The 12,649-nt window shown below is 42.6% G+C and overlaps 1 protein-coding gene across 1 annotated transcript in view; it reads right to left on the reverse strand.

Annotated features, from left to right (window-relative positions):
* Nucleotides 1–204: 204 nt before the first annotated feature.
* Nucleotides 205–12,649, reverse strand: part of LOC124545426 — a 58,706-nt gene continuing 46,261 nt past the window's right edge. Inside the window, exons 5-6 of the mRNA XM_047124346.1 lie at nucleotides 11,187–11,307; nucleotides 205–415 (exon numbers count right to left, since the gene is read on the reverse strand). Of these exons, the coding sequence (XP_046980302.1) occupies nucleotides 351–415; nucleotides 11,187–11,307 (186 nt within the window). The 3' untranslated portion in view covers nucleotides 205–350. The remainder of the gene's footprint in view (nucleotides 416–11,186; nucleotides 11,308–12,649) is intronic.

The raw sequence follows: 12,649 nt of genomic DNA on the forward strand, positions 1-12,649 counted from the left end.
GAAGGGTAACATGCCTTTGATGTACTGGACCACATCTGTTATAGGTGTGTTTGATTACAGGAGAATTTACGCATATCCTTAAACGGTCGAACACTCTAAGTGAGTTGTAAAAGTACCATGCTGATCTGCAAAATAAAACTGCGCTTCGCTGGTACATAGGGTTTTGTTATCAAGCTGAGAACTCGAGAAAATGGATTCCGTGTATTCGTTTCGTTTATTGCTTTACTGTACTGAATGTTACACTGTGCGGTGCTAAAATAGGTAACAGTATTGCAAATGGTTTCCAAACAGCTGGAAAAAAAAGGAAAATCGCAGCAATTTTCTGCCTCTTTATCAGAACGGTAACCATCTCAGCTGACAGTGCCCAGCAAACATACGATATTTACGTACGACGTCATACATTTTCCAGTCCCAGCTGAAAAAGATACGTAAAATCCAAAATTACTATTAAGTTATGAGGTAAATGAGGTACTAGGTAACATTATTTTTACTCTTAGCATACCTCTAATACCTTTACGCAAATGCTTACTGTCACACGTTATGTACGACATCTGTCACAATATTTTTATATTTCACAAACACACAAACACACTTACACACACACACACACACACACACACACACACACACACACACAAATAAACATATCACAGAATGATCGAAATGTAACCACTTCTTTCGTAGATACTAACAACTACCCAATAAGTTCAAAAATGGTTCAAATGGCTCTGAGCACTATGGGACTTAACATCTATGGGCATCAGTCCCCTAGAACTTAGAACTACTTAAACCTAACTAACCTAAGGGCAGCACACAACACCCAGCCATCACGAGGCAGAGAAAATCCCTGACCCCGCCGGGAATCGAACCCGGGAACCCGGGCGTGGGAAGCGAGAACGCTACCGCACGACCACGAGATGCGGGCACCCAACAAGAGATATAGTATGTCAGTGATAGTTTTGTGTCAGCACATGACGAGTTTTCGGTAGTGACTTAAACGGGATTGAATTACGCGCGCAAGTATAGGTAATGCTTTTCGCTCTACCCAATTACTGTTCTAAATTTTTGAAAGTGGAGTGGTGATTACTGGAGAATACTCCATACATTTAATTAACATTTTTTGACTGAGTGTCACTAACTAAAATACACACGATGCTCCGCCTGTGCGGAACCATCCTCCTTTTAAAACAAAAAGCGGTGTCAATTACCACCACAGTAGCCCTTTTGGAAGCCACTATCTTGGATGCCATTCGTTTTGGAAAGCGGCACATGCGACGTGACGGACAAAAAGATAGTTAAAAGGAAAAAACAACAGCGTATCCCAATTGAGCAGTGCTGTAGTCACTGTCGATTATTGTCGAATTTTATATAGAGCGAGGCGAATGATGCCGATAACGCATAAAGATTTCGGGCTGTCGTCGACATGTTGGCCAGCATGCTATAAGGTTGTCGTTATGTGCTTTGCTCATTAGTCATGGACCTTAACCAACACAGGAACTGGAATGAGAGCCGGCCGGTGTGGCAGAGCGGTTCTAGGCGCTTCAGTCTGGAACCGCGCGACCGCTACGGTCGCAGGTTCGAATCCTGCCTCGGGCATGAATGTGTGTGATGTCCTTAGGTTAGTTAGGTTTAAGTAGCTCTAAGTTCTAGGGGACTGATGACCTCAGATGTTAAGTCCCATAGTGCTCAGAGCCATTTGAACCATTTGAACTGGAATGAGAGTACCAGTCCAACAATTCACTCCTTGCGTTGTGCACGTTTTCTAAACTGCAACGCTTACATCATTTTCTTCACACATCCACGCAGGTGGATATCAAATTAAATTCAGGAATCGTGGTGGCTAGTCGACTGGTCCGCTATATCAAATACATCTATGGGGTGCCCCACCTCATTACGCACTAGCTGCCTGGGCGTAGCTCGATATCCAGATTCCTTGGAGAGCGACAGGTCGTTGTCGCCCGTTGGAGTGAGCACCGCGTCTCCAGGATTCAAGTCCATTAGAGTGATGCATGTGCGGACGTGTGAAGGCAACTGTGTACTGCTATAGGGGTCCGCAACATTGCACACTTAATACAATACATACACAAAAAATCACAACAGGCCTGCGAAGTCCGTACGATACCCATTAGGTTACACCACGGTCAGATAGAGATTTCGAAACAAAATATCGGACTGAAGGACGTACCTAGGAGCTGGTATAGTCACAGAAAACAATTTCGTGATATTCTACAACAGATTGGTGTTAAAGCGGATCGTATGGAAAAATTATTGTGGAATGAAGTGGTACACTGATGTACTAAGGAATGAGATTTATTAGAAGATCTCTAAGGCTAAAGCCGCCAGTGATTTAGAAATAACGAGCCCTAACGAGTTATATCAAATTGAGAGTTCTGGAACCTGTGACGTCTGTAATTTCCCTTTACGAAGCTCAAACGTAGATAATAGCTGAAAAGCACCACAATTGGATTGATGCTTTCGAGATGTAGACGCATGATACGCTGTAGCGAATATCATGGTAGAGCAAATAAACCAACTGAGCAGTACTTCTACAACGCTTAGTGGAGAAGAGGTTCTCGAGTATTTATTTTCAGCCTCTTCTTTGGTCACGTAGGAGAAGATGGTAGGGCAGGACACCGAGGCGATGGATGGAAAAGACAAAGGAGGAGACTAGCCAAACAGGGGCCAAGTGCAAAAGACCGGGAAAATTGCAATGACAGGATCGAGTGACGGATTACCAACTTTCTACTATGAAAGACAGAGTATTGATTGGTGAAGCCTAAAAATACGGTGATAACAAATGCCCTGACAGACAGTTCAGTTGAAGAGGTATCGACATCTCTGAAAAGGACAATCAGAGATGTGGCAGAGACGAATATAGGAACACGGAAAGTTACTTCAATTGATCGCCCAAAAATGGAAGGGCATAAATGTTTAAAAACAGACAGTAATATAGTAATACAGGGTATTCGGTGATTCTCGTTACAAGCTTCTAGGGCTTGTAGAGGGGAGTAAGTACATAATTTTTAAATAACAAACCTATGCCCGAAACGTAACGTTTCTATTATCCGATGTTTTCATTTCAGATGTGTAGACTGCCCACGTGTGTTGAGGGAAAGAGGAAAGTCGCAGAGTTGCTTGTCCTGGCATGTAATATGGTAGACAGAATGATTTGTACGCCTACGCACTAGTTCTTGTGGGATCATCTACAAAATTTAATTTACGAGACTCCTGTAGAGACAGAAGAAGACTGCTGCCACGAATTCTGGGCGCCGTATTAGAAATTGAAGAGACGCCACGTGGGATAGAGAGTGGGTACTTCGTAGTTACAATGTGTGTAACAACGTTCTTGGTCGCCACATCGAGCCGCTGTTGCAATGAGGCAGTACTGTTCTATACGTACAGTCTGTTGGGTTCCCTTTTGTTTCGGAATAATGTAAACACGTGGTGTCTGATTGTTAACACAAACAAATTTTCTTAAGTCATAAATCGATGTTTCTTTTTATTACCTTTCGAAATGTTACCTGAAAACTGTGCTGAATAATATCTAATTAAATTCCTCAAGCAGAAGTGAGTTAAACATCTGAAATGAAACACTCGTAGAATGGGTTCCTGTTCAAAATATTATGTGCTCACTCCCGTCTACAAGCCCTAGAACTTTTCAACGGGTATTTCCGAACACGTCGTATAAGTAACTCAGGAATGAGTTAAACAGGCAGTGCAGGTTGACCAAGACAAAACTGCTGTATGGAAAATAGGAAGCAATTGAAAAGCTTGTGGTCATAGGGGGAAAGGTTCAACATTTAGAGAAGTCAAAACAGCCTTACGTGAAAAGCAAAGGCGACAATCTTATGAATGACAGAGACATTGCACTGGTAAACGCAGAAGAGAAGTAGTAAGTGGAAAAGCTACATGGAAGGTCACTACAAAAAGGAAGATCTGGCTCACAGCGTGACAGAAAAAAAAAATGGAGTCAAGACGGCAGAAATAGAAGATCCAGTATTAGGCAGGGTATTAGAAACTTTCCATACTATCAAATAAGGTGGAAGACATAGATAACATTCCCTCTTGGTTTCTAAAATAATTAAGCGAGTGTTACACAAACGACTGTTCAAGTTGGTTTATACGCTACTGGCCATTACAATTGCTACACCACGAAGATGACGTGCTACAGACGAGAGATTTAACCGACAGGAAAAAGATGCTGTGATATGCAAATGATTAGCTTTTCAGAGCATTCACACAAGGTTGGCGCCAGTGGCGTCACCTACAACGTGCTGACATGAGGAATGTTTCCAACCAATTTCTCATACACAAACAGCAGTTAACTGGCGTTACCTGGTGAAACGTTGTTGTGTTGCCTCGTGTAAGCAGGAGAAATGCGTACCATCACGTTTCCGACTTTGATAGAGGTCAGATTGTAGTCCATCGCGTTTGCGGTTTATCGTACCGCGATATTGCTGCTCTCGCTGGTCGAGATCCATTGACTGTTAACAGATTAAGGAATCGGTGAGTTCAGGATGGTAATACGGAACGCCGTGCTGGATCCCAACGTCCTCGTATCACTAGCAGTCGAGAACACAGGCACCTTATCCGCATGGCTGTAACGGATCGTGCAGCCACGTCTCGATCCCTGAGTCATCAGATGGGGACGTTAGTAGACAGCAACCATCTTCACGAATAGTTCGACGACTTTTGCAGCAGCATGGACTATCAGCTCGGAGATCATGGCTGCGATTCCCTTGACGCAGCATCAGGGACAGGAGCGCCTGCGATGGTGTACTCAACGACGAACCTGGATGCACGAATGGAAAAGCGTAATTTTTTCGGATGAATCCTGGTTCTGCTTACAGCATCATGATGGTCGCATCCGTGTTTGATGACATCACGGTGAACGCACATTGGAAGCGTGTATTCGTCACTGCCATACTGGCGTATCACCCGGCGTGATGGTATGGGTTGCCATTGGTTACAGTTCTTGGTCATCTATTGTTCGCATTCACGGCACTTTGAATAGTGGAAACCCTGCATTTCAGCAGGATAATGCACGACCGAATGTTGCAGGTCCAGTACGGGCCTTTCTGGAAACAGAAAATGTGCGACTGCTGCCCTTGCCAGCACATTCTCCAGATCTCTCACCAACTGAAAACGTTAGGTCAATGGAGACCGAGCAACTGGCTCGTCACAATATGCCAGTCACTACTCTTGATGAACTGTGGTATCGTGTTGAAGCTGCATGGGCAGCTGTACCTGTAGACGCCATCCAAGCTCTGTTTGACTCAAATCCCAGGCGCATCAAGCCCATTATTGCAGCCAGAGGTGGTTGTTCTGGGTACTGATTTCTCAGGATCTACGCACCCAAATTGCGTGAAAATGTAATCACATGTCAATTCTAGTATAATATATTTGCCGAATTAATACCCGTTTATCATCTGCATTTCTTTTTGGTGTAGCAATTTTAATGGCCAGTAGTGTATGAGGTACTTTCTGTTGACATAGAACCGTGTTTTTCCTGGAGGTAGCAGGGCCGATAGGTGCAATACCTTCTGTACAATCAAATTATTATCTCTTATGCAGTAACCAGCTGGAATAAAATTAAGAAGAATGGTACGTAAAAGTGAAGCTGTGAGAGTGGATATAGAGTTGTTCTTTGGTAGCTAAGCTGGTAGAGCACTTTCACGCGAAAGGCAAGAGTCCCCAATTCGAGTTTCTGTCCGACACACAGTTTTATTCTGCCAGAAAGTTTTTTATCAGCGCACACCCTACTGCAGAGCGAAAATTTCATTATGGTTAATAAAGTGTAGAATCTGTTAGATGACCCACAACAGTTCGACTTTAGTAAAACCAAAGGCAATATATAGCGAGATGGGTACTGCGCTTAATAAGGAAAGGAAGACTCAAGAATAACAAGACAAACTCATAAGATTACTGGACCTAAAAGAGCGTTCCCCAACGTATACTGATACACGATATTCGGAATTCTAAGGGAAATAGAAGGAAGCTATAGGTAAAGAAAGGCAATATACAGTACCTACCAGAACAGAAAGGGAAAGTAAGAGAGGATGAACACAATTTTCGGATTAAAAAGGGTGTCAAATACATGATTGGTCTCTCACTCATACTGTTCAATCCATACATCGAAGAAAAATCCCAGAAATTGAAGAAACGTTCAGAAGTTGGATTTCTTTCAGGGTGAAACGACAGCAGTGATGAGATTCGGTGTTGATGTATACTCAATGAAACTGAAGAAGTATTAGACGACATATTGAAAGTAATAGTATACTGAGAACGGAATATGGAAGTAGACGAATGATGACATTCATGATGAGCAGCAAATGTGAAACTAGCGAAAAACGTAATCAACACTGTAGGAATTTCGATACTTCTGAAGGAAATTAACACGTGTTGGACGAAGCAGGGAGCAGATAAGAGGTGTACTGTCAAAGGCAAACAGGACATTCCTGCCAAAAGAGCTCTATTGTGACAGAACGTCTATCTTAACATGATGAAGAATGAAATGACACAGGGAAAAAAGATAATGGAAGGAAGTTAAACAATAAGTGGGCGGATAAGATAAGAAAAGAGAAGGTTGTCTTGACAATCGGCAAAATGGGAAACATGTGGAAAAGACTGAAAGAAGAAGTAACATGATAATAGCGTATGTGTTAAAGAGATCAGTTAATAAGTTCCTTGATACTTGAGGGAGATGTAGAGGGTACAGAGTGTGGCAGGAAGCCAGAGTTTGAAGCCAACCGAACATGAGACTGAGGACACAAAACGCAAGTGCTACTCTGACATGAACAGTTTTTTACAGGATAGGAATTCTTGGAGAGCCGCATCACACCAGTCAGAATACGAATAATAAGAAATAGTACAGTAACTTTTTTTTTTGTCATCAGTCTACTGACTGGCTTGATGCGGCCCGCCACGAATTCCTTTCCTGTGCTAATCTCTTCATCTCAGAGAAGCACTTGCAACCCACGTCCTCAATTATTTGCTTGACGTTTCCAATCTCTGACTTCCTCTATAGTTTTTGCCCTCTACAGCTCCCTCTAATACCATGGAAGTCATTCCCTCATGTCTTAGCAGATGTCCTATCATCCTGTCCCTTCTCCTTATCAGTGTTTTCCACATATTCCTTTCCTCTTCGATTCTGTGTAGAACCTCCTCATTCCTTACCTTATCAGTCCACCTAATTTTCAACATTCGTCTATAGCACCACATCTCAAATGATTCGATTCTCTTCTGTTCCGGTTTTCCCACAGTCCATGTTTCACTACCATACAATGCTGTACTCCAGACGTACATCCTCAGAAATTTCTTCCTCAAATGAAGGCCGATAATTGATATTAGTAGACTTCTCTTGGCCAGAAATGCCTTTTCTGCCATAGCGAGACATCTTTTGATGTCCTCCTTGCTCCGTCCGTCATTGGTTATTTTACTGCCTAGGTAGCAGAATTTCTTAACTTCAGAGACGTCGTGAAAATCAGTCCTGATGTTAAGTTTCTCGCTGTTCTCATTTCTACTACTTCTCATTACCTTCGTCTTTCTCCGATTTACTCTCAAACCATACTGTGTACTCATTAGACTGTTCATTCCGTTCAGCAGATCATTTCATTCTTCTTCACTTTCACTCAGGATAGCAATGTCATCAGCGAATCGCATCATTGATATCCTTTCACCTTGTATTTTAATTCCACTGCTGAACCTTTGCTTCTTCGATGTACAGATTGAAGAGAAGGGGCGAAAGGCTACAGCCTTGTCTTACACCCTTCTTAATACGAGCACTTCGTTCTTGATCGTCCACTCTTATTATTCCCTCTTGGTTGTCGTACATATTGTATATGACCCGCCTTTCCCTATAGCTTACCCCTACTTTTTTCAGAATCTCGAACAGCTTGCACCATTTTATATTGTCGAAAGCTTTTTGTAGGTCGACAAATCCTATGAAAGTGTCTTGATTTTTCTTTAGCCTTGCTTCCATTATTAGCCGTAACGTCAGAATTGCCTCTCACGTCCCTTTACTTTTCCTAAAGCCAAACTCATCGTTACCTAGCGCATTCTCAATTTTCTTTTCCATTCATCTGTACATTATTCTTGTAAGCAGCTTCGATGCATGAGCTGTTAAGCTGATTGTGCGATAATTCTCGCACTTGTCAGCTCTTGCCGTCTTCGGAATTGTGTGGATGATGCTTTTCCGAAAGTCAGATGGTATATCGCCAGACTCATATATTCTACACACCAACGGGAATAGTCGTTTTGTTGCCGCTTCCCCCAATGATTTTCGAAATTCTGATGGAATGTTATCTATCCCTTCTGCCTTATTTGACCGTAAGTCCTCCAAAGCTCTTTTAAATTCCGATTCTAATACTGGATCCCCTATCTCTTCTAAATCGATTCCTGTTTCTTCTTCTATCACATCAGACAAATCTTCACCCTCATAGAGGCTTTCAATGTATTCTTTCCACCTATCTGCTCTCTCTCCTCTGCATTTAACAGTGGAATTCCCGTAGCACTCTTAATGTAACCACCGTTGCTTTTAATGTCACCAAAGGTTGTTTTGACTTTCCTGTATGCTGAGTGTGTCCTTCCGACAATCATATCTTTTTCGATGTCTTCACATTTTTCCTGCAGCCATTTCGTCTTAGCTTCCCTGCACTTCCTATTTATTTCATTCCTCAGTGACTTGTGTTTCTGTATTCCTGATTTTCCCGGACCATGTTTGTACTTCCGGTTTTCATCAATCAACTGAAGTATTTCATCTGTTAGCCATGGTTTCTTCGCAGCTACCTTTGTACATATGTTTTCCTTCCCAACTTCTGTGATAGCCCTTTTTAGAGATGTCCATTTCTCTTCAACTGTACAGCCTACTGCGCTATTCCTTATTGCTGTATCTATAGCGTTAGAGAACTTCAAACGTATCTCGTCATTCCTTGGTACTTCCGTATCCCACTTCATTGCGTATTCTACATCTACATCTATACTCCACGAGCCACCTTACGGTGTGTGGCGGAGGGTACTTATTGTACCACTATCTGATCCCCCCTTCCCTGTTCCATTCACGAATTGTGCGTGGGAAGAACGACTGCTTGTAAGTCTCCGTATTTGCTCTAATTTCTCGGATCTTTTCATTGTGATCATTACGCGAGATATATGTGGGCGGTAGTAATATGTTGCCCATCTCTTCCCGGAATGTGCTCTCTCGTAATTTCGATAATAAACCTCTCCGTATTGCGTAACGCCTTTCTTGAAGTGTCCGCCACTGGAGCTTGTTCAGCATCTCCGTAACGCTCTCGCGCTGACTAAATGTCCCCATGACGAATCGCGCTGCTTTTCGCGTATTGATTCTTCCTGACTAATGTCTTGAACTTCAGCCTACTCTTCATCACTACTATATTGTGATCTGAGTCTATATCTGCTCCTGGGTACGCCTTACAATCCAGTATCTGATTTCGGAATCTCTGTCTGGCAATGATGTAATCTAACAGAAATCTTCCCGTATCTCCCGGCCTTTTCCAAGTATACCACCTCCTCTTGTGATTCTTGAACAGGGTATTCGTTATTACTAGCTGAAACTTGTTACACAACTCAATTAGTTTTTCTCCTCTTTCATTCCTCGTCCCAAGCCCATATTCTCCTGTAACCTTTTCTTCTACTCCTTCCCCTACAACTGCATTCCAGTTACCCATGACTATTAGATTTTCGTCCCCCTATACATACTGTAATACCCTTTCAATATCCTCATACACTTTCTCTATCTGTTCATCTTCAGCTTGCGACGTCGGTATGTATACCTGGACTATCGTTGTCGCTGTTGGTCTGCTGTCGATTCTGATTAGAACAACCCGGTCACTGAACTGTTCACAGTAACACACCCTCTGCCCTACCTTCCTATTCATAACGAATCCTACACCTGTTATACCGTTTCCTGCTGCTGTTGATATTACCCGATACTCATCTGACCAGAAATCCTTGTCTTCCTTCCACTTCACTGCACTGATCCCTACTATATCTAGATTGAGCCTTTGCATTTCCCTTTTCAGATTTTCTAGTTTCCCTACCACGTTCAAGCTTCTGACATTCCACGCCCCGACTCGTAGAACGTTATCCTTTCGTTGATTATTCAATCTTTTTCTCATGGTAACCTAGCCCTTGGCAGTCCCCTCCCGGATATCCGAATGGGGGACTATTCCGGAATCTTTTGCCAATGAAGAGATCATCATGACACTTCTTCAATTACAGGCCACATGTCCTGTGGATACACGTTACGTGTCTTTAATGCAGTGGTTTCCATGTCGTTGATCATTGCTGATTCTTCCGCCTTTAGGGGCAATTTTCCACCCCTAGGACAAGAGAGTGCCCTGAACCTCTATCCGCTCCTCCGCCCTCTTTGACAAGGCCGATGGCAGAATGAGGCTGACTTCATATGCTGGAAGTCTTCGGCCGCCAATGCTGGTTATTTATCAAAATTTAGTAAGTGGCGGGGATCGAACCCGGGACCAACGCCGTTTTGATTATGAATCCAAGACGCTACCCCTAGACCACGGGTTGTAATGCACAACAAAGAAAAGAATAATATGATTTCTTGTGGCAAGCGTAAACTGTACGGAAAAGCAAGAGACTGAACTCAGTGCTTTTAATACATGCGTGTGAATTCTTAAATGACCAAACTTCTGAGGTCATCGGTCCCTAGACTTACACGCTACTTAAACCAACGTATGCTAAGTACAACAGAGACACCCATGCCAGAGGGGGAGGGGGGGGGTGACTCGAACCTCTGGCAAGAGGGACGGCGCAATCTGTGTGACATGGCGCCCCTAAGCGCGCGGCCACTCCGGGTTGCTTAATGTTTCACCACCCCCACCCCCTTTCTTGGTTACATTAAAATACACAGTGAATTGGAAAATGAGATATATATAATTTACGTTGGGTAGTTGGCTTCTTACAAAATAAAAGTACCGTGACTGTGAGAAGGTAATACATTTTTGAGCCTTTTTTAATCGTTCCGCAATTCTGTTGTATTGTGGTGAGGCAAAATATTTGTTTTTAGAGCTGCTAGATGCGAAAATAATATTGCCAAAACATACATACAAAAAATCGTAATAACTAACAAACTCTGATTTAATCTACCGTTGGGTTCCCGTTTAATAGTTCATCCGGGATGATATAATTACTTAATAGGAACTCACTTTTCTTTGCGCATTCTTCAATTTCCTCTCTCAAGGTAGTCTTCGACTGTCCTCTTTCCTTTAGGAACTTGTCTGCTTCTTTGAACATATTGTCTACGTTTAGGACCCCTTCCGGCGTAATCTGTAACAAAGGTTGATAGCATGACAACATAAGATTATGCAGAAGGTATATCCAGATATTATTTGTCTCAGAGCTTTAAATGAATATTAATGAACAGTTAGAGACCCACAATATTAATCGATACTAAACAGTAACAGGAATTATTTAAAAAAAAAGATAGAGACTCAGATATCCCTTTTGTTACCAGAATGTGTGAAAGAGCTTAGATGAACGAAATGCAGCCACGTTCTCTCTGACAGTACGTAACACTACCAAGAATAATTCCCTTCAGTTTCCATGTTGAAGATGAAGGGAGAGAAAAAGTATATGAGGATATTGGAAGGGTAGTACAGTATGTGAAGGGAGATAAAAATCTAATAGTCATGCGGGACTGGAATGCAATTGTAGGAGAAGGAGTTGAAGAAAAGGTTACCGGGGACTATGGACTTGGGACAAGGAATAAAAGAGGAGAAAGACTAACTGACTTCTCCAACAAATTTCAGATGGTTACAGCGAAGGATCTCTTCAAGAGTCACAAGAGGAGAAGATTTTCTTGGAAAATGCCATGTTCTAAGGGAAGCTTTCAGTTAGATTACATCATGGTCAGGCAGAGATCCAGGAAGCAGATACTGGACATCAAAAGTCTTGTTAAAACGTCTTGCACAAGATGTGTGACTGCAGATGAACCGTTCCTCACACAATCAAGATACAGTTTTAGCTCGACGTAACCTAATGGTTCCGTTATCCGACAGGTCAAGATAAAGGAAAACTTTTCTAGCAGATCGATTTAACCGTTTCCGTTGTAGGAACAGTCAACTCAACCAAATTACTGGTGAAACCCCATCGGCACTTCAGATCATCTCTGTCAGTTTCATGAAGCTATAGCGCTTGTCGTCCTGAGGCCCTATGCGAAAACTATGCTGGAAGTATTCTGTCCTAAGTGGTGAATCACCAACCTATTTTATCCCAAATTTATTGGAAATATTTTCGCACAGTGTTAGCCAAATAGTCTTAATATCGTGGTTTTCTACACTACTGGCCATTACAATTGCTACAGATGCGAAATTTAACCGACATGAAGAAGATGCTGTGATATGCAAATGATTATCTTTTCAGAGCATTCACACAAGGTGCGACACCTACAACGTGCTGATGTGAGGAAAGTTTCCAAACCATTTCTCATACATAAACAGCAGTTGACCCGCGTTGCCTGGTGAAACGTTGTTGTGATGCCCAGTGTAGGAGGAGAAATGCGTACCATCATGTTTCCGACTTGGCGCGATTGCGGTTTATCGTATCGCGACATTGCTGCTCGCGTTGGTCGAGATCCGATGACTGTTAGCGGAATATGGAATTGGTGGGT

The sequence above is a fragment of the Schistocerca americana genome, chromosome 8, assembly GCF_021461395.2.
Source record: "Schistocerca americana isolate TAMUIC-IGC-003095 chromosome 8, iqSchAmer2.1, whole genome shotgun sequence".
Taxonomy (NCBI): domain Eukaryota; kingdom Metazoa; phylum Arthropoda; class Insecta; order Orthoptera; family Acrididae; genus Schistocerca; species Schistocerca americana.